Source organism: Ogataea haglerorum (assembly GCF_019207285.1).
Source record: "Ogataea haglerorum isolate 81-453-3 chromosome Unknown 81-453-3_NODE_11_length_416158_cov_97.210077, whole genome shotgun sequence".
Taxonomy (NCBI): Eukaryota; Fungi; Ascomycota; class Pichiomycetes; order Pichiales; family Pichiaceae; genus Ogataea; species Ogataea haglerorum.
The window spans coordinates 250,050-270,146 of record NW_025065161.1 but is presented as its reverse complement, the minus strand read 5'-3'; the positions used below and the strand labels follow the sequence as shown (position 1 = coordinate 270,146).

The 20,097-nt window shown below is 56.2% G+C and overlaps 10 protein-coding genes across 10 annotated transcripts; 5 read left to right on the top strand and 5 right to left on the bottom strand.

Annotated features, from left to right (window-relative positions):
- Window positions 1-614: 614 nt before the first annotated feature.
- On the bottom strand, window positions 615-1,712 carry KL911_004023 (uncharacterized protein; the record flags this gene model as incomplete). The annotated part of the gene is made up of 1 exon (XM_043199269.1): window positions 615-1,712. The coding sequence occupies one exon, from the start codon at window positions 1,710-1,712 to the stop codon at window positions 615-617; it is 1,098 nt and encodes a 365-aa protein (XP_043053292.1).
- Window positions 1,713-2,184: 472 nt separating this feature from the next.
- On the bottom strand, window positions 2,185-3,720 carry KL911_004022 (uncharacterized protein; the record flags this gene model as incomplete). The annotated part of the gene is made up of 1 exon (XM_043199268.1): window positions 2,185-3,720. One exon carries the CDS (start codon window positions 3,718-3,720, stop codon window positions 2,185-2,187), a length of 1,536 nt encoding a protein of 511 aa, XP_043053291.1.
- A 412-nt stretch (window positions 3,721-4,132) lies between these two features.
- On the top strand, window positions 4,133-5,896 carry KL911_004021 (uncharacterized protein; the record flags this gene model as incomplete). Its single annotated transcript, XM_043199267.1, has 1 exon — window positions 4,133-5,896. One exon carries the CDS (start codon window positions 4,133-4,135, stop codon window positions 5,894-5,896), a length of 1,764 nt encoding a protein of 587 aa, XP_043053290.1.
- A 94-nt stretch (window positions 5,897-5,990) lies between these two features.
- KL911_004020 (uncharacterized protein) lies at window positions 5,991-7,332 on the bottom strand (the record flags this gene model as incomplete). Its single annotated transcript, XM_043199266.1, has 2 exons — window positions 5,991-7,189; window positions 7,260-7,332. 2 exons carry the CDS (start codon window positions 7,330-7,332, stop codon window positions 5,991-5,993), a joined length of 1,272 nt encoding a protein of 423 aa, XP_043053289.1.
- Window positions 7,333-7,400: 68 nt separating this feature from the next.
- On the top strand, window positions 7,401-8,924 carry KL911_004019 (uncharacterized protein; the record flags this gene model as incomplete). The annotated part of the gene is made up of 1 exon (XM_043199264.1): window positions 7,401-8,924. One exon carries the CDS (start codon window positions 7,401-7,403, stop codon window positions 8,922-8,924), a length of 1,524 nt encoding a protein of 507 aa, XP_043053288.1.
- A 270-nt stretch (window positions 8,925-9,194) lies between these two features.
- On the top strand, window positions 9,195-10,712 carry KL911_004018 (uncharacterized protein; the record flags this gene model as incomplete). The annotated part of the gene is made up of 1 exon (XM_043199263.1): window positions 9,195-10,712. The coding sequence occupies one exon, from the start codon at window positions 9,195-9,197 to the stop codon at window positions 10,710-10,712; it is 1,518 nt and encodes a 505-aa protein (XP_043053287.1).
- Window positions 10,713-10,847: 135 nt separating this feature from the next.
- KL911_004017 (uncharacterized protein) lies at window positions 10,848-12,179 on the top strand (the record flags this gene model as incomplete). Its single annotated transcript, XM_043199262.1, has 1 exon — window positions 10,848-12,179. The coding sequence occupies one exon, from the start codon at window positions 10,848-10,850 to the stop codon at window positions 12,177-12,179; it is 1,332 nt and encodes a 443-aa protein (XP_043053286.1).
- Window positions 12,180-12,262: 83 nt separating this feature from the next.
- KL911_004016 (uncharacterized protein) lies at window positions 12,263-14,650 on the top strand (the record flags this gene model as incomplete). Its single annotated transcript, XM_043199261.1, has 1 exon — window positions 12,263-14,650. The coding sequence occupies one exon, from the start codon at window positions 12,263-12,265 to the stop codon at window positions 14,648-14,650; it is 2,388 nt and encodes a 795-aa protein (XP_043053285.1).
- A 273-nt stretch (window positions 14,651-14,923) lies between these two features.
- On the bottom strand, window positions 14,924-18,031 carry KL911_004015 (uncharacterized protein; the record flags this gene model as incomplete). The annotated part of the gene is made up of 1 exon (XM_043199260.1): window positions 14,924-18,031. The coding sequence occupies one exon, from the start codon at window positions 18,029-18,031 to the stop codon at window positions 14,924-14,926; it is 3,108 nt and encodes a 1,035-aa protein (XP_043053284.1).
- A 164-nt stretch (window positions 18,032-18,195) lies between these two features.
- KL911_004014 (uncharacterized protein) lies at window positions 18,196-20,088 on the bottom strand (the record flags this gene model as incomplete). Its single annotated transcript, XM_043199259.1, has 1 exon — window positions 18,196-20,088. One exon carries the CDS (start codon window positions 20,086-20,088, stop codon window positions 18,196-18,198), a length of 1,893 nt encoding a protein of 630 aa, XP_043053283.1.
- Between the last annotated feature and the right edge of the window lie 9 nt (window positions 20,089-20,097).

Genomic DNA, 20,097 nt, shown 5'->3' with positions numbered 1-20,097 from the left:
GAAAAACCTGCGAGCCTCTATGAAAGCCTTCAGTTTGAGAGGGGCCCCCAGGACATGACGCCTGGCGGTAGCTGCCACTGCTAGCAATGTTGGCGACATCCAATAGAGTTTCTGCCCATTTTCCTTACAACTGGTCCAGCTGCTCAGCCGTCATCTTGACACATCAACCGATGACGGACATGAAAACGTAATCAATCATGTGTGTGATACGGAGCACGCAAATCTCGGTCTTCGCTCTCTGGCCTATAATAGTAACTGCTCCGAGAATCGGAAGAATAACTGACATCCGATTTTGGCGGTATTTTCGTATTAGGCTTTCTGTACCTCCACCAAACGCCAGAACGTACTATCGACTCCTTTGTCTGGTCTTTGATACAAGTCGTGCCTTCTACCAATAATGAACTGCCTTGTTCATCGACAAGACCCCGTGTATTCAATTATTTCGATCTGCACATGCCCGTATGCTGCATAAATGATGCATTAAATGATGAATTGTTGAAACTGATTGAAAAATTGACAAGGTGTAGCAATGTATAGGACCCACCCATTTTGACCACTCTGGTCAACGGAATAAAAATCCCCGGAAGTTGGAATAAACATTAAATATTAGAGACTCATCCGTCTAGATCATCTCCTAGAATCGTCTTCTGCATACGAAGACGCTGATTGAACCTGCTGTTTTGGTTTTCATGCACTAGTCGCTCATGCCTTTGTAGAGAGTCTTTCCTTCTGAATTTCTTGCCGCATCCTTCCCTCGGACACACGTTCGGCTTTTTTTGCTTCGGATCGGTCTCCGTTTCATTACTTTTGGGCTTCGACAGAGCCCGGACGTCAAGTTCTATGCCTTCTTGGAACTTGAGTCGCAGTAAGTTTTCCAGTGTCTCTGAGTGTTGCGACAAACAATGACGTCTTAGCTCAGGTTTCCTGGGGAGTCCTATGATTCGGTAGGGACAGTCTTTCACCGGGCACTTGTTGGATCTCACAAGCTTGTACTTCTCCAGATGCAGGATAAAACTCTCAACAGCTGTGAACTTCTCGGTGCAGTGGCTGCACTTATACGAACTCCCCTTTTTCGGAACCGAATTTAGAAGCTCCCAGAGTGAAGAGTCCTTCTGCAACTGCTCAACCTGAGACATTGCCGACTCCTCGGTGTCCAGTAACACGTTTTTCGGTAGGGAACGTCTTTGGTCACGCGCTTTGAATGTAGTCTGTGTGTCTTCGAACGAAAGCGATTTGGAGCGTTTCAACAAGGAATTGGAGCGGTCTTCCAGCTGGAACTGCGGAAGCGGCCACCCGAACCCCATGATGGGGGGCTGTTGGTACTGATGAGGCTGTGCATGCGAAGCTTCTGTCTCGTCCTTCCTGATGTCGAAGATCAGATCGGCAGCGCTGGCTGGCTTGTCGCTGAAGGAGGAGTCGGGAGTGAATTGTTGTCTTTGGTAGTTCGGGGATTGGTACGAGTAGTAGTGGGTCTGTACCTGTGCTAGCGGGTTTGCGCTCAAGTGCTGAACATGACCTATTTGAAAGGGGGCAATTGAAGAGTATGATGGATATTGCGTCTGTTGCGGGAAGCCATTAGCATAGGGGACGAAGTAGCCCGCCTGGTCCAGGAAGCTCGGGTCTTGCTGCTGCTGGTAATGGTGGACGGAAAAGTTATGCTGATCATATGGTGATTGCCAAATGGGAATCTGTTTTTCTTCAGACATTAGCATTGTCCCACGTCTACGAAAGCGCACTTTCAAATTGCAATTTAAAAGTCAGTAGCGTAAAGTGTAATGACGGGAAGATGCAGCGATGCATGGATGCCTATCTAGAGGCAACTGAAAAATAAGTATTCAACAAGGAGGTTCAATAGAGAGGGAAGAAATCATCGCTTATAAATAGGATACGGGAACCGCACGAATAAAAGGCCAATCTATGCAGGTTGAATTCAGATCTGTAATTTATTCCTACATGCACACTCTGGATGCGATACATCGTGTTCTGGCGCAGCGTCCGCAAGGCAGTGGCTTATCTTCGTATGCGCTCTGACCACACCGGTCCAGCTGCCGAGCAAATTGTTTTTTATTCGCAACATCCATGCTATGCAAGGCAATGCAAGGCAATGCAGCCGTAGCGGCAATGTTCAAACACACAAAGTATGCCACGAATACATGATCTATAATTGTCTTCTGACTGGGAAAATCAATCTTTTTGTTCCCATGTTCTTCTTTTGCGTTCGCTGCTCACGCCAGCGCTACGGCTCGCAAGGTCCCCCCAATGCTTCGCCTTCGCCAGGTCTTTTTCGCATCCAATTCCCAGCTCATAAAACCGCTGCAACAAAAGCATCGCCTTCACCATTCCACACCCGGCTGCACGCAGACCCCATGCAAATGCCTCATCGTAGTCCTGCTTCAAATTGTCGCTACCGACAAAATACCACGAACATAACCCCATCATGCCCTCCACGTCCCCACTGCTCGCCGCCATGTTGTAAAAGTGTATCGATAGGTCTGCGTTCGGCTCCACGAGCTTGCCCACCTCGTAAAGCTTGCCAAGCAGAGAGGCAGACTTCGCATGACCTAGGGACGCCGCATGGAAAAACAGCTTGATGGCATACTTTGTGTCCTGGATTACAATGTCTCTGAAGCCCTTGAGGAAAATCATACCCAGCTCATACGGCGCAGCGCAGGACAGCTCGGAGGCCGCTTCAGTAGCTCGTTTCAGCCAGCTGATGCCCTGTCGCTTTGTGATTATGTCGTCTGGAAGCCCCATGAGGCCCTTGAAACAGTAGATTCCGTACTCCATCATGGCGACTGGGTGATTGTTCAGTGCGGCGATCTCGAGAAACTTCACCACCTTGCGGGAATCTGGGGAACAGCCCCAACCCTTACGGTAGCACACGGCGGTCCTGTATGCTCCTTCTGCATGTCGGGCCTTTCCGGCCGCTTCGAAGTAGCTGAGCGCTTTTGAGTCGTCGGACTTGCCAAACATGCCCACTGCATAAGAGTCTCCCAGGAAGTACTGTGCGTCGACGCACCCCCCACGCGAGCTTCTTTTCAATAAATCGTGGGCCTCCAGCAAATACTCCTTCCTTTTTTTCTTATCCGCGGCCTCGTCGGTCTTTGCCGTGAGACCGTTGCGCACCAGAATTTGGGCATACGAGAACTGGACCTCTGGGTCTCGTATCCTCTTTGCGTTGCGCCCGTAAAGTTCCAGCACTTTCCCTGTGGACACCAGCGACACCGCCGAGGGTCCCAGCGTGTGCTGCAGAAATTCGTGCGAATCCGTGACATTGGAAAGATGCAACACGGGCGATATGATGTGATTCTGCGTGAAGACCTCGGCTTTGGGGGTGAAGCTCAGATGACTGGGTATTGACCTCTCGGAGAACGTTTCTGAGTCCTGTTTTCTCAGTCCCAGGGGCGATTCGGGGATTGAGGGGGTTGTCTCCACCGATCTGGCTGGTGTTTTGCGCTCTGTCTTCTGTGGCGCCTCTGGCTCGCTCGATACAGACAGCAAGGCAGCCACGTTGCGGCTGTGCGCGTGGCTGTCCAGCTCGGCAGACGCCAGCGTCTGCTGCGCACTGACAAAGGAGTTCGGCAGGCTTTCCTTCGAGCTACTGGCCGTGTAGCCCGGGCTGGAGTGCGGGCATGAGGGCGGGTGTATGCTCAACGGGGACGTGTGCGTGGAGGCGCTCTTGTGGCAGACTTCGGGGCTGTTCGTCTGCTCGGGGCTCATCGCGAAATAGTTACCGCTAAGAAAAAAGGGTAAAAAGAGGAGCGATTTTTTGGGCCTTATATAGACCGACGGCCGATCTGAGGTCGGCCGTCGGTCCGGAGTCGATTAAAAGTCGACTGCGAACCACGAGAAGCCCACCGCCAGCCTGTCGAGACTTGTTCACAAGGAGATCAGGTGTCTGCTCCGCGATGGGTCAACGGCTCACGTATCACGTTATAAAAAATAGCATGTATATAGGGGAACAGTGGCTCTTCCTCAGGGGCCAGAAACAGCGGGCCGCCCCAAGTTTCGTGTGTGCGGAATCTGCCAAACTCTCCTCCTCTTATTTTGGTGTACCCCCCTCGCAACAGGGAGGCCCCACGCTCTGTACAACACCCCACACCTTGAAATTTCTTTCCTTTCCATTTTCACCATGTTCAAGAAGTGGAAGGCCGACAAGTCCAAGCGGGACACAGCGCCGCCACCGAGTGAGAACGACTCGGAGTCGCTGAAGGCCGACTACGCCCACGTGGAGAGCGCGCCTGCGCCCGAAGACCCGCTCGATCCCGCGCTCGAGTACGCCGTTGTGGACCCTGCGCAGCCCAACATGCCCTACGGCGACGGCTCCGACAAGGTGTTTGGCATGGAGAACTTTGGGTACACATGCTACATCGCGTCCATCCTGCAGACGCTCTACTACACGACGTCGTTCCGCCACCTGATCTTGGCGTTCCCCGAGCGCGATGCAGCACACCCACGCAAGCGGAAACTTCGTGTCCACGGCCAGAAACCGCACGCGTTTCTCTCCTCGCTGGCCCCCACGGCGTCCACAAACGGCTCCGCGGCCGTCTCGACGCCGGGATCTAGTGGATCGACAACTCCGCAGAACTCCAAGGTCCGCAGCCTGTTCAAGCCCGGCCAGCCCCAGTCTGCGCCCCCCACGGCGGGCAGCGCCGACAGAGACCCCAGACCCGACCTCAACAACCCAGAGCTGCAATCCCTGCTCATCGCCAAGTACCCGGAGTACGCCAACCTCGACATCCACTATTCGCTAAACCAGCAGAAAAATATCACCCTCGTCGGCGTCACAGACAACCACGCCGCCAGCAGCGAGCAGCGCAAACGGCAGGCGCTGGTCCGCGGGCCGATCATCAACCTGGACCACTCGTACGCGGAGCAGTACGGCATGTCGGAGACGATATTCACCGCTCTCAAGGACGTCTTCGAGTGCGTCGCCGAGAACGTGTCGAAAGTGGGGATTGTCTCCGCGCAGCAGCTCGTCGAGGTGGTAAAGAAGGAGAACGAGATGTTCCGCAGCTCGATGCACCAGGACGCGCACGAGTTTCTCAACTTCCTCGTCAACCACGTCATCGAGGCCATAGACAACTACTGCAGCGCTACCGGCGCGGAAACGGACATCCACCGTCTTTTCGAGGGCCTGCTCACGAGCGAGACGAAGTGTCTGTCGTGCGAGACCGTCTCGACCCGCGACGAGCTGTTTCTCGACCTCTCGATCGACCTGCAACCAAACACCTCGATCACGCACTGCCTCAAAATGTTCTCGCAGAGCGAGATGCTCTCCGAGTCCAACAAGTTCTACTGCGAGTCGTGCCACTCGCTGCAGGAGGCCGCCAAAACCATCAAGCTCAAGAAGCTGCCCAAGATCCTCGCGCTGCACCTGAAACGGTTCAAGTACGCCGAGGCGCTGGGCAGAAACGTCAAGCTCTTCTACCGCGTCCAGTACACCAAGACGCTGCGCATCTTCAACACGACCGAGGGCTCGGAGTACGCCGACAAGATGTACGAGCTGTACGCCGTCGTCGTGCACATCGGCGGCGGCCCGTCGCACGGCCACTACGTCGCGATCGTCAAGACCGACCGGTTTGGCTGGCTGCTTTTCGACGACGAGACCGTCGAGTGCGTCGACGAGAACTTTGTGTACCGCTTCTTTGGCGACGGGCCGGGCCTCGCGACCGCGTACCTGCTCTTCTACCGCGAGGTCGAGAACGAGGACGAGTTCACCGAGCACCTGCTGTACAACGGCCTGGCCGCCGCGGAAAACGAGGAGCTCGACACCAGCGCCTACCACAGAGAGCCTGTGCCGGAGGTGGTGGTGGAGAGCGCGACGAACGGGGACGCGGCGCCGGAGAAGGACAGGAAGAAGCGCGTGTTTGGGTTCAAGCTGGGCAAGGGCTGAGCGACGCGCGTCGGCGACGGCGTTTCGCGACGAAATATTTTATTGCGATCGAAAATAATCTCCAGACATGAAAGGTGCGCTCTTGCTAGCCGTGCTAGCCACGCTTTTTTGGCCGGTCCGTGCCGGCTTTGAGGAAGGTGCCGCGGACGACACGTCGTATCTCGCCGCCGTGGCGCAGAACGTCAACAAGACGCTGATTTTCCACTGGCTGATATCGGTGGTGCTGCTCGTTGTTGTTCCGTCGTTTGGCGCTGTTTTTGTGCTCGCGGGGCGTCTCGCCACAGGCGTCGCGGTCCAGGCGCTGTGTGCTGTGTACGCCGCACTCGAGGCCCTGATCCTGCGGTTCCCGGACCCCAGCGGCCAGGAGAACGTGGCGAGCCGCGGCACAGCGTGGTTCCTGGCGTTTTTCTACTGTCTCGCGCTTCTCGCGGGCAGCGTGGCCACGGGATCGTCGCTGTTTGCGGGCAAAATCGGCTTTGTCGGCCCCAGGGTCGCCACCGCCGTCTACAAGGTGCTTTCTGTGCTGCTGGTGCTGTGCGGGTTCCTCAAAAGCGGCATGGCCGTCGTGTCCGCGCTCGGGTTCTGCTACGGCCTGCACACCGGGCAGTGCAACGCCCACGGGATCATGGGCACGGCCTTCATCGGCTACGGGTTCCTGCTCAGCATGGTGCTCGTGGTGCCGTGGCTGCGCCACGGCGACGGCCAGAAACGCTCGCAGGAGTTCTACGACTCGCTCATGATCACCGTCTGGGGAATCATCAACACGTTCACAGAACACAGGCCCTGGGAGCCCTGGTCCCACGGCGACTACCAGCACACCAGCATGGGCATCATCTTCTGGGCGTGCGGAATGCTCGGGATCTATCTGTCCCGCAATAATCGCCGCAACGCGATGCCCGCGCTGACTCTCATGTTCACCGCCTACGCCATGTCGCAGCACGCCCAGCACATGGAAATCTCCACCAAGGTGCACGCCTTCTTCGGCTGGGTGCTGATGCTGGGCGGCTTTGCGCGCATCTGGGAGATCACCTTCGTGCTCCACGACCAGCGCTGCCACCCGTCCGGCAAAATCATGTCCTTCCAGTATCTGCCCCCATTTTCGCTCGTCTTGGCCGGCGTTACGTTTATGGGCGCCAACGAGGAGCAGCTGAAGCTCGTCGTGGACATGGGCGCCGACCACTCGTCGTACGTGCTGGTGCTGACCAGCGCAGCGTGCCTGGTGGAGCTGTGGTTCCTGGCCATTTTGGAGCTGTACTTGCGGCTCGTTGGCTACACGATCTACGACCAGAACCACTACGACACGATCCAGCCGCAGCCGATGGACGAGTTCGAGCTGCACAACCTCAGCGACCTGGAGTCCAACCGCGAGACTCCGAGCGAGCAGTAATGTGGCCCATTACATTTTGCCGATATCTGGTTGGACCGCCGGCTGCCATAAATCTGCCAAAAAATTGTACGTCCTAGATAGGCAAAAATAAGAAATAAAATAAAAAAAAGTATTCGTATGAGTGCCATCCTATCTGCGGACGATCTGAACGACTTCATCACGCCCGGAGTGGCGTGTGTGAAGCCGGTGGAGTCCTCGAACGCCAAGAAGGCCGACGGCCGCGGGCCGGTCGATATCCAGATCGACGCGCAGGGCAACGCCCTCGAGGTGGAGATCGACGGATCGAGCTCGCGGCTCCAGGAGGCGCAGATATCGCTCGCCGACTGTCTGGCGTGCTCCGGCTGCATCACGTCGGCCGAAGAAGTGCTTGTTGCGCAGCACTCGCACAGGGAGCTCATCAACGCGCTCAAACAAGAACAGCACAACAAAAAGTTTGTCATGAGCATTAGTCATCAGTCGAGAGCGTCGCTGGCGGCGGCGCTGAAGCTGACGGTCGAGCAGGTCGACAAGATGCTGATCCACCTGTTTGTGAACCATCTGGGGTTTGTCAGCGTGGTAGGCACCGGGATAGGCCGCATGATCGCCACCGACACGCTGACGCACGATATAGTCGAGCGCAAGCAGAGCGGCGTGCAGGGTCCTGTGCTCACGTCGGTCTGTCCCGGCTGGGTGCTCTATGCTGAGAAGACACATCCGCACATCTTGCCGAAACTCAGCACGGTGAAGTCCCCGCAGCAGATCACGGGCTGCATTTTCAAAAGACTAATAGGCCGGCAATATAACTGCTCGCTAGACCAGGTGTACCACCTCTCGATCATGCCTTGTTTCGACAAGAAGCTGGAGGCCGCGCGGCCAGAGCTCGAGACGCCTGCGGAGGCGCCCGACGTGGACTGTGTGATCACGCCGAGAGAGCTTATCCAGCTGCTACAGGACGAGAACATCAATATTGACAAGATCATCAAAGAGGTCGAGCACGACGCGACGCCGCTCTCGCACATCTACGAGCAGTACGCGCCCCGGGACTGGCCCGACGCGGAGGCGGCGTGGCTCAACTGCGAGGGCTCGTCGTCAGGAGGGTATGCGCTGCAGTACTTACTGCATTTGCAAAAAATGCACGAAAACACAGAGATCAGGACGATAAACGGGAGAAACCCGGACATTTACGAGCTGCGGCTCGTGCGCGGGCCGGAGGTCATAGCCACGGCGGGCGTGGTGAACGGATTCAAGAATATCCAGAATCTGGTGCGCAAACTCAAAAACGGTAGCACGAGGGTGAACGGCGGGCTCGCGGCGAGACGCCGCGCGCGCATGGCCCAGGACACGGGAGAGAGGCAGGAAGCAGGTCCGGAGGTGCACAAGTGCGACCTCGTGGAGGTGATGGCGTGTCCGGGCGGGTGCATCAACGGCGGCGGCCAGATCAGCGGGCCGGCAGAGGTGTCGTCTAAGGACTGGGCCGAGCAGATCAGACACCTCTACACCAGCATCTCGGTGGCCGGAGTTCTCGCCAGCAGGGTGCGCGGCTGGGTGGACACGTTCGAGCGGGAGTTTGGGCTGAGCGAGGAGCGCACGACGCGGACACTGTTCAAGGCGGTGGAGACGCCGACGGACACAACGTCGATCGCGCTCGGGTCTCGGTGGTAGGGGTACGTATTTTCGAAGCAGATTTGTAATCGCGGAGTAGCCGGTTGGAGATACCGCTTTGCTGCGCCACAAGTCCGAGTATCCCCGAGGCGGCTGGCCCCAGGACTACTCTGATCCGGAGTACACATGTGGCGGTGCGGGCCAAATATTTTTCACCGATTAGTTATTGACGCCGTGGCGGTGCACATCTCGACGGGATCGCTTGCTCATTTAAAAAACCTGCTAAAAGTCGTTTGTGGCGAATAGTATACTGACTTGTGATTTTCCGTCATGTCTTCTACAGTTGAGTTTAAAGAGGACACCGTGATTGTTGTTTTTGGCGCCTCTGGCGATCTCGCCAAGAAAAAAACGTTTCCAGCCCTGTTTGGCCTGTACAGAGAAGGATTTCTGTCCAGCAGCACCCGGATCATTGGATACGCCCGTTCGAAGCTGACCGACGAGGAATTGAAAACGAGAATCAAGCCATACTTCAAGACTCCGTCCGAAAAGTCCAAGGCCCAGGTCGACGAGTTCCTCAAGATGGTGACCTATATCTCCGGCCCCTACGACGCTCCAGAGGGCTTCCAGAAGCTGAACTCGGCGATCGAGGCGTACGACGCCGCCAGCAAGGTCGGGGAGTCGCACAGGCTGTTCTACCTGGCATTGCCTCCGTCAGTGTTCACCACGGTGGCTGCCAACCTCAAGCAGTACGTCCATCCTGGAGATAAAGGTATTGCAAGGATCATCATCGAGAAACCGTTCGGCCACGATCTGGCCTCCGCGCAGGCGTTGCAGAAGGAGCTGGCCCCACTCTGGAGCGAGGAAGAGCTTTACAGAATCGACCACTACCTGGGAAAAGAGATGGTGAAGAACCTTGTTCCGTTCCGGTTCGCCAACAACTTCCTGTCCGCGTGCTGGAACAACAACTACATCAAGTCGATCCAGATCACGTTCAAGGAGCCGTTCGGCACTGAGGGCAGGGGCGGATACTTTGACTCGATCGGCATTATTAGAGACGTGATGCAGAACCACCTGTTCCAGGTGCTGACGCTCTTGATGATGGAGAGGCCGGTCTCGTTCGACGCAGAGGCCATTAGAGACGAGAAGGTCCGGCTGCTCAAGGCGATCAAGCCGTTCGACAAGGACAACGTCCTGGTCGGCCAGTACACGCGGTCGGAGGACGGGTCCAAGCCGGGCTACCTGGACGACGAGACCGTCAAGCCTGGCAGCAAGTGTGTCACGTTTGCCTGTCTGACGCTGCAGGTGGACAACGAGAGATGGCAGGGTGTTCCTGTCATCTTGAGGGCCGGAAAGGCGCTCAACGAGGGCAAGGTGGAGATCAGAATCCAGTTCAGAGAAAACTCCAACGGCATGTTCAAGGACATCAACAGAAACGAGCTGGTCATCCGCATCCAGCCCGACGAGGCCATGTACATGAAGATGAACACCAAGGTGCCGGGAATCAGCAACGTCATCGCCGTCACCGAGCTCGACCTGTCGTACAAGAGCAGATACTCCAACTTCTACATCCCAGAGGCGTACGAGTCGCTCATCAGAGACTGTCTGCGCGGCGACCACTCCAACTTTGTCCGGGACGACGAGCTCGACATCAGCTGGGCCCTGTTCACGCCGCTGCTCAACTACCTCGAGGGCCCAGACGCTCCAACCCCACAGCCATATGCGTACGGCTCCAGAGGCCCTGCCGGCTTGACCGACTACCTCAAGAAGAACGGCTATGTTTTCCAGAACCGTAACATCTACCAGTGGCCAGTCACCACCCCGGACGTTTTGGAACAGAGCAAAATTTAAGTAGCTATGCTAACGTAATTCCGATGACATCAATGTGCTCATTTATTTATCTGGAACGGCACTCGCTATCAGTGCCGTTTATTTTTCTCTACTTATATCTTCGTCTCGTCTGTTTTTTTATCTTAGTTTCCTCCCATGTCTGAAATATCCCTCAGTTCAATTGCCCAATGGACGGAGTCGTTTGAGAAAGACACTGTCAGCAAGCTGGCCGCGTCTGTGTTCCAGCACGGCAACATCGACGAATTGCTGATCAACAGGTCCCGCGAGATCGCAGACGTCCATGTCTTCAACACCAAGGTCCAGCAGGAGGGCGCGCCGGTGACCGACCAGAAGGCTTCGGGCCGCTGCTGGCTGTTTGCGTCCACCAACATGTTGCGTCTCAAGCTGATGTCCAAGTTCAATCTGAAGGAGTGCCAGCTCTCTCCGTCGTACCTGTTTTTCTACGATAAGCTCGAAAAGGCCAACTATTTCCTCGACCAGATCTGCGACACGTACAAAGAGGACGTGAGCTCGCGTCTGGTGCAGTTCTTCCTCACCGACCCGATCGGCGACGGCGGCCAGTTCACCATGATGACCCAGATCGTTGACAAGTACGGGATCGTCCCGAACGCCGTCTACCCCGACAGCTACAACACCACGGCCTCGCGCGTGATGAATAGGCTTCTGCTGGCCAAGCTGCGCGAGTACGCACAGGTTTTGCGCGAGAAGCTTGCTGCAGGCGAGTCCGTCGAGGACGACAAGGCAAAGATGATTGCCGAGGTGTACAGACTGCAGTGCATCTTCCTGGGCGTGCCTCCGGCCCCAGACAAGGAGTTTACGTGGGACTTCTACGACAAGGACGGCAAGTTCCAGACCATCACGACGACGCCGAAGGCGTTTGTGAAGGACGTGATCGAGTTCGACACGCCAGAGTACATTTCGCTGCTGAATGATCCTAGAAACCCGTACAACAGAATGATCAAGATCGACAGGCTCAACAACGTTGTCGGCACGAACCCGGTCACCTACCTGAACGTCGAAATCGACGTGCTTGCTGACGCCGTGGTCAACCGCATCAAGAACAACAAGGCCGTGTTCTTCGGCACCGACACGCCAAAGTTCATGGACAACACCAGAGGAATTATGGACATCGACCTCTGGGATTACAAGTTGATCGGCTACGACCACCGGGCCGTCGACAAGGCCTCGCGCGTCCTCTACAACCAGTCGCTCATGACCCACGCAATGCTGATCACAGGCGTCCATCTGGACGAAAACGGGAAGCCCGTGCGCTACAGGGTTGAAAACAGCTGGTCCAACAAAAAAGGCAGCGAAGGCTACTATGTGATGACGCACGATTACTTCAAAGAGTACGTGTACCAGGTGGTTGTGGAGAAGAGCGAGGTGCCAGAGCTTGTCAAGCTTCTTGACACGGACCCGATTGTTCTTCCGCCATACGACCCAATGGGAGCTCTGGCTAGCATGTAGTGAAAAATAAATAGTATTTTAATTGTTACACTTTTTCTAACATTTTTTAGAATTATTTTTCCGCTGCGCTGTTTTTACCAAACATGTTCATTCCGCCGCGAGATTACCGGCAGAAACACTACTTTTTGTTGGAGATCTCGGCCGACGACGTCGCGGGGCTGCTCCAGAAACTGCCTGAGCTGACCTACGAGCACCCCTCGCGCGCGGTGGACAAGTACCATGTTTTTTCTGTACACAAGGACGAAGAGGGTGATTCACAGCTGTTGTCTCTGGAGCAGCTGAAAATGTTCCACACGGAGCCAGAGCGGCTGCGCAAACGCGAGAGCAGCCTCAGCCACGTGCTGGCCGACGCAGGAGTGCGATCTGTGCATATGCTGCCTCCAAAGCGGCTTGTGCGCAGGGCTCCGGTGCCGGCTGTCGATTCGTCCATGGAGCCCATCGAGAACGCGAAAAAGGACTTCCGCATCGACGACCCGATCTTCCCCGAGCAGTGGCACATCCTGAACCCAAACTTCCCAGGCCACGACGTCAACGTGGTTCCTGTGTGGAAGCGCAACATCACCGGATCAGGCGTGGTCACCGCGTTGGTCGACGACGGCCTGGACTACGAAAGTCCCGATCTCGCGCGCAACTTCTGCAAAGAGGGCTCCTACGACTTCAACGACAACAGCCCGCTGCCCAAGCCGCGCCTGTCCGACGACTACCACGGCACACGCTGTGCAGCGGAGATAGCAGCCGCCAAGGGCAATGGGTACTGCGGTGTGGGCGTCGCGTACGACTCCAAGGTGTCTGGTATCCGCATTCTGTCGGCGGAAATCACGTCTGACGACGAGGCCGTCGCCATGGTCCACGGCCTCGACGTCAACGACATCTACTCGTGCTCGTGGGGCCCGCCCGACGACGGACAGTCGATGGACATGCCCGAGAGAGTGGTCCGCGAGGCCATGTTGAAGGGCATCCAGGACGGCAGAAAGGAGAAAGGCGCACTGTACGTGTTTGCGAGCGGGAACGGCGGCTACCACAACGATAACTGCAATTTCGACGGATACACAAATAGCATATATTCCATCACAGTGACCTCGATAGACCACAAGGGACTGCATCCGCCGTACGCCGAGTCGTGCACGGCCGTGATGGTGTCCACGTACTCCTCCGGCTCGGGCGACCACATCCATACCACCGACATCAACAATAAGTGCACGGCTGCGCATGGGGGCACGTCCGCTGCTGCTCCGTTGGCGGCAGGAATATACTCACTTGTTTTGCAGGCCAATCCAGACCTCACGTGGCGAGACGTCCAGGCACTGACGGTGCAGGAGGCGACGGAGGTCAACTCGAACGACCCGAGCTGGCAGAAGTCATACATCGAGGGCCGTCGCTACTCGCCGGTGTTTGGGTGGGGAAAGCTCGACGCCGACCGCATGGTGCGGGCAGCGCAGAACTGGACGCTTTTGAAGCCGCAGGCGTGGTACTACTCGCCCGTGCAGCATGCGAACAGAAAAGTCGACAACGTGGGCTCCGTGACGACGACGTTCGAGGTGACGAGCGGCGACCTGGCGGCTGCCAATCTCGAGCGGATCGAGCACGTGACCGTCACGGTGAACATTGCGGCGGAGCGACGCGGCGACGTGGAGGTGACGCTTGTGTCGCCGAACGGGATCAGGTCGGACCTGGGCCAGACCAGAAAGCGCGACCGCAACAAGGACGGGTTCCGCAACTGGACCTTTTCGTCTGTCGCGCACTGGGGGGAGCCTGGGCTGGGTAACTGGACTCTGGAGGTGCGCAACACCAACGAGCGCAACAAGCTTACGTTTGAAAACTGGCAGCTGCGGCTTTTCGGCGAGTCTCGTGATCCGAAAAAGGCCAAACGGTTCAGTCTGGACGAGGATTACAGCGAGATCCAGGGCAGTGACAAGGACGCAGTCGCCATTGCCGCATCCAGCACCCTGTCGAGCGCCCCAACCGCGACCAGCACCCTCACCGCGACAGACCAGGCCACGCCGTCGGCAGAAACGGGAAACGGCGTGTACCGGGCCTCTGACACGCACTACGAGGAGTACTTTGTGTTCTTCCTTGCGCTGGGATTTATCATTTGCATCTGGATGCTCAAGAGCCGCAAAAAACCCGGCCGGGCCCGCAGACGGGACGAGTACGAGTTCGACATCATCCAGCCGGAGGATGACTTCGACTCGGAGTACGCGCAGTCGCAGCGGTCAGCGTCCATTGGCGAATCGTCCAATGCATCGATCAGCAGAATGGCCGCTATGGCGCGCAATTCGCTCGATGCGTCCAAGTTGCAGGCCAAGTCCGCCAAAATAGCCACGCCCAAGGATCCCAGATCCGACTCCGACTATCTACGACAGGAAGACCAGGAAAGAGAACGGTTATACAGCACATTCAACGGGCTGGAAGAGGACGATGATATGGAGGGCGAGAGCATGTACCGTATCACCTCGCACGACTCTGCATAATGTAAATAAAAAGTCGAAACTAATTTTAACTCATTTTTTTTTTACGGCTGTGGAAAAAATGTGGAGTAATCTTTATGTCTTCTAGAACAACAAAGCGTCCACGCCCGCCAAACCAGTCTCTATGGCAGCGGTATCAAGCGCTGCCGCTCAAATGGAAGGTCTATTTGGGCGTATCGACGTTTGTCACGGCCTTTATAGCCGACTCTATCGGGACCCGTATCATGGAGTCCAACATGATCGAGTACGAGGCCCAGAGACGGGTCGACCTCGAACTTAGCCGACTGTCCGCTGAGCAGCATCAAACCGCCGTTTCAGAGAAGAAATGAACTCAAGGAACCTGGCAGGGTTGCTGTCGATTCCCCGAGAGTACACAAACTCCGACGCCAGACGAGTCGCAAAGATCGCCCGCAGATACGCCGTAGGCACTCTTTGGAGGATGGCCTGGATGCCTATCTGCTCGAGCAGCATGTGAGGCAGAGCGTCTGTGAGCACGTCGTTTCTGAACTTCTCGTCGTCGTCCCACAGTTCCTTGGAGGAGGCCAGCTCGTCGGCCAGCTTGTTAATAGCCATAGAAAGCTCGTCGCTGAGGATGCTGAAGGGCTTGCCCGTCTGCTCCTTCAGCGACCACAAAAGCTCGAATTCATTGCGTGCGTTGCGAACCACGATCTGCTGAACCTCCTTCACGTACTGCTTGTAGAACTCCGGAACCTCATTGGTAGCAGAGTCCACACACATGTGTTTGAGGAACCCTTCGTCGTCGAACGACAGGGCCGCCAAAACCTCCAGCGAGCTCGACGTCACTCCTCCCTTGTTGGTCGAGGCGTCCTTGAACACAATAGCACCGGCTTTTTCTAGCATCAGCTTGGCCGGCTGCGTGATAAACAGGTTGGCCCCCTCGACAATGAACGGAATGATGCTCTTGCCCGTCTTCTCGTCGATCAGGCTGTGCACGTTGTTCGCATCCAGCGAGTTCGGACGGCCTCCGCACGGAACAAACAGCTTGATGAAATCGTTCGGGAAGTTTTCCTTCAATGTCAAATGGAAGTTGTTGCGGAACGTCAGCCCGCTGGCAACAACACGGCCATCTGGAAGCTTGACATCAGTATCATCAACCAGAACCAGGTACCCCTTGGGCCCAAGCTTGGACTTGTCAAAGTGCTGGTTGCCCTTCCGCTCGTGTGCCAATCTCAACAGCTCCTTCTTGTCTAGTCCGTCCTCGTCCACCACCACTCCAAAGCCGTCTACAATGGCAACGTACTTTTCTTCTCTGGACAGTTTGATTTCGTTCGAGCCCAAGTCTCCGTCTCCACCGGCTATCTGCACTTTGGTGATCTTTCCCAGGTCAGTGATACCAAGCTTCTCGTAGATCTTCTCCGTGTACGCTCTGACACTGAGCGACGTCATTCCGTACTTATCGTGAGGAATGCCGCCGAGCGTAGGCGATTTTCCTGTGAAAAAGGCCTTCCATGGGAAGCCGTACTTGGCGCCTCTCTTGCGAGCGTGCAGGGTAGCCCAGTCCACAAACCCGGCAGTGTTCTCGTCTGGCCCCATATACAGCATCTCCGGCTTGTTGTAGAGGTCCACGATCGTTTCCTTGCGAGGGTCCTTGATCAACAGGTCCAGCAGGGAGTCAATGTACTTGGTGAAGCATTCCTTGGGACGCTCTTGGGCAGCGCCTGGGTTCAGCAGAATCACACCCTTAGACCCGCCTTCTGGGATATCCTTGTTTTTGCGCTGCTGAGTGCTTGCGAGGTTGTAGTTTTCGTCAAACAGAGTTCTCATGTTGGTGAAGTAGTTGTCCTTGGACCGGGATTTGACAATACGAATCCCGCCACGAGCAACGTCTCTGAACCTGATGTGGAAACCTCTGAAATCAGAACCAACAACGAAAAACATTCCAAATGGTGTCTGTGGATACTCCGTCTCTGGCAGGAACGACGGCTTCAGTCTGAACGAGAGCGCGATCTTGGACGTGACAAAGAAATTGGTCTTGAGAACGCTCTTGTTGAACGAGTACAAGGCCCGCAGAACAAGCTTGTGGCCCTCGTTGGCCGAAGCCGACCTGTTGAGCGCCTTCTCAAAGTCCTCGTCGTTCTCGATCGGACTCACTTTCTCCACTCTCTGGTACGAAAGGGTGGACTGCAGCGAGGTCGAGGTGTAGTGGTGGTCAACAAAGTGCCTGTACAGCTGGCTGATCAGATCCTTGTTGTTCTCAAAGCACTCGGCGATGTACGACTGGGTGTACGTCTCGGACGTGAGTCTTTTTTTGATCTTGCTGATGATCTCAGTGTGCTGCGGCGAGACAGAGTGCGAGAGCAGCTCTCTGAGTGCATTGAACTCCGGACCGAGCCTGTTGAGGAAATGTGTCACGAAAATAACACCGCAATGCGCGTAGATAGACTCCTGGATGGACATCTCGCCGCTGGCGAACTTGCTGTAGAACATGTTGTTCGGAATGCAGTACAACAACGAGGCCTCCTTGGCCATCTGGTAGATGGTAGCGTCGGGACTCACACCGTCCGTGTAGTCAATGTACATCGAGATGATGGAATAGCCATTGGCGAAGTTCTCGACGTATTTGCGTCTGAGATTCACGTTGTAGTACTTGGCCAGTGTGCCGAGCGCCGAGCTGTAACGCGGCGAGCTGTTGCGGCGGTACCCAATGATAATTCTTTGCTCGCCTGTGGCAGCCACAGTGAAGTGTTTGATCACGGGACCCTCGGTGGCTGCCAGCTCGTTCAAAACTTCTGAATATAGCAATTTAGTGTGGGGAGTGGCAGTTTTCAGAAACGTGGAGTCGCCGACGTGCTCAATGTCGCTGCTGGCGGACGCCCCGCGCGTGTCGAACTTGCATTTGTAAACAAACTGGCATTTCACCACGTCGCCGGACGGCAATCTGGAATTGAAGGACTCCAAGCGGTAGGGGGTTTCCTCGACGGCACGATCGAGGTACTTGTCGTCGATCTCCTGCTCAAAGTCGTCCCAGCCTGCGGCATCAAAGTAGACGGCGTGGTCGTCGGTCTCGCGACGGTGGTGCAGAAACGGGCGATCCGTGAGTCCTCTCGCAAACGCATCCACCTTTGCAGAATAGAGGGCAAGTATATGCGAGACGATGACGGAGACGGACTCTGAGGCAAAATACGTGTCGTCGATGCCGAGCGACTCGTAAAAGTACCGCGTTTCGGACTCGATCAGGTTCTCTGGGATGAACCCTGTGGAGTCGAGCTCGTCCATCACCTGGACCATCTGGTCCTCTTTCCCAGAGAAGACCGCAGATCTGTAGCCGGAGCCCTGCAAATCCGCTTTCTCCACGTTCTGGAAAGAGGTTGCGCTGAAATTGTTGTGGATGGTTAGTCCGCCTAGCTTTTGCTCAAGAGTCATGGTAATTATTTAGCGCAGAGGGAACACCTGCCAATTTATACGCTCTACATAGCCGTATGCACGGGCAGAGATATTTTACAAAGGCCCTTTATATCGGGATTGGTGGAGAGACGCCACGCACTCACTAATGGCGCTTTTTCCACAATAGCACGCTAGCCATTAATTTATTCCTTGGTGCCCGGAATAGGGCCCTCCAGGTCCTCCGGGTTCACCTCGAACGTTCCACTTACGCTGACCGTCTGGTTGGACGTCGAGATCGGCAATTGGTAGCTCAGCACTCCGCGAATAATCAGATCGAAGGGGTTCCTCGAGATGTTGAGCCATTTCTCGGACGGCTCGAGAATTTTAATTTCGCCAGAGTCGTCAAATGAACAGGGATTTTTAATTTTAATTTCCGTCATGCTCCAGTCGAGCTGCCGGTTGAAAAAGCCGCCCTGGAAATGCAGCGGCACGTCCAAGCTGGTCACCGTGCCCAGCAGAATCGTCGAGAACGGCCGCGTCTTCTTCTTCTTGTCGGTCTCCTCGGCGTCCACGTACTGCGACCGCGCAAACACGTCGATGTTGGCGTCCTGGATCGTAATCGACAGGAACCCGGGGTTGAAGCTCTCCACCTCCATGCTGAAGACAAGCTCCTCCTGCGAGATGAGCACGTCGGAAATGGCGTCTATCCGCGTATGCTGCAGCTCTTTCGTCGTGGCCAGAATAAAGCCACTCATGAAGCCCACGCTCAGCAGCACCAGTATTAGTCCTATCGTGTAGCAGAAGCTCTTGATCTGGCGAATGCGCACCTCGCGCGCGCCCGTGAAGTTGTGCGGCGAAAAATACAGGTTTTTCGGCTTGCGCTTCAGTTTGCTGCCTCCCAGTTTGTTGTTGCGGGATTCCAAAAACGGCTGCTGCATATAGATGCCGTTTTGGAAATTGCTCAGGTACCCGTCCGAGCTGATGCTGCCGTAGTTGTTGTTGTTGTATGCGTGCTCGCTCAGCGACGCGTCGTCGCCCGAGTCGGAATACAGGTCCGGCTCGTTCACCTGCTGCGCTGGGTAGTTCTCCTCCAAGTCGTCGATCTCGTACTCCATGCCCGAATATCGTCTCGGGATCACGCCCTTCGAGTCGAAAACTCGCGACGTGATCTGCCGCAGCTGGTTCCTGTCCTCTGCCCGCGGCAGCGGCGATTTCGACTGCGCGCGGTCGTGGTCTTCTGCGCGGTCGTGGCTCGTTGTCGAGTGAAAGTTGTGTTCCGACCGGTTGCTGCCCGTCTCGCTCGGCGCGTCCTCCAACCGCACAACAGTCGCGGCCGGCGCCTCTCTATCGCGCACACCGTCGCTGATCGTCTGCTGCGCCGTAAGCGTCTCGTCGTTCGCCGTCTCCGGCTCGCCCGGTCGCTCGTTCGTCGAGGTGTCGTAGACAAACGTCTCCTCCGAGTCCGAGCTGTTTTTGTCGTCCACTTTGATCGCGTCGTGTAGTTTAGCAGCAAAGAACTCAGCTCTCGACGAGGCCTTGCTCTGTATCGTCGACGTCGAAGAAACCGTGTTGGCGTTGCGCAAGTTCATCAGGCTCGACGCCCCGCCACCCTTCTTGGGCCGCAGCCCGTCCTCCAGCACCGGCCCGTCGATCACCGACCGCTTCGACTTGAGATGTGTCAAAAACGAGTCAGTCGCGCCATTCCCAGCATTCGGACTGGCCATCTTGGTGATGTCCGCCGAGCTCACCTGGCGCGACACGTTTGCCGACGCCGAACTGCGCGTCGTCCCGTTGCCCGCCACCGTCGCCCCGGAACCAGACCCCGTCGCCGTAGAGGTGGTTCCTGAACCAGCAGTGTTGCCAACACTCGAGACAGGCAAAATGTGCACGGGATTCGGGTTCTGCGCCTGCTCCTGCACTACAGCAACCATCGACGACTTGGTGTTCTTGTTTTTCGCGTCCTGTTTCGCCGCCAGAGCTTTGCTCTCCGGAGTCATGTTGCGTCGCCCATCGGTGTCAGACCCTCCAGACGCGGCTCGCTGGGCGGTTGAAAGCGCCGCCTTGGGCGGCTCCTCTGCTTGTTTGGGCGGCACCATAGTGTAAGT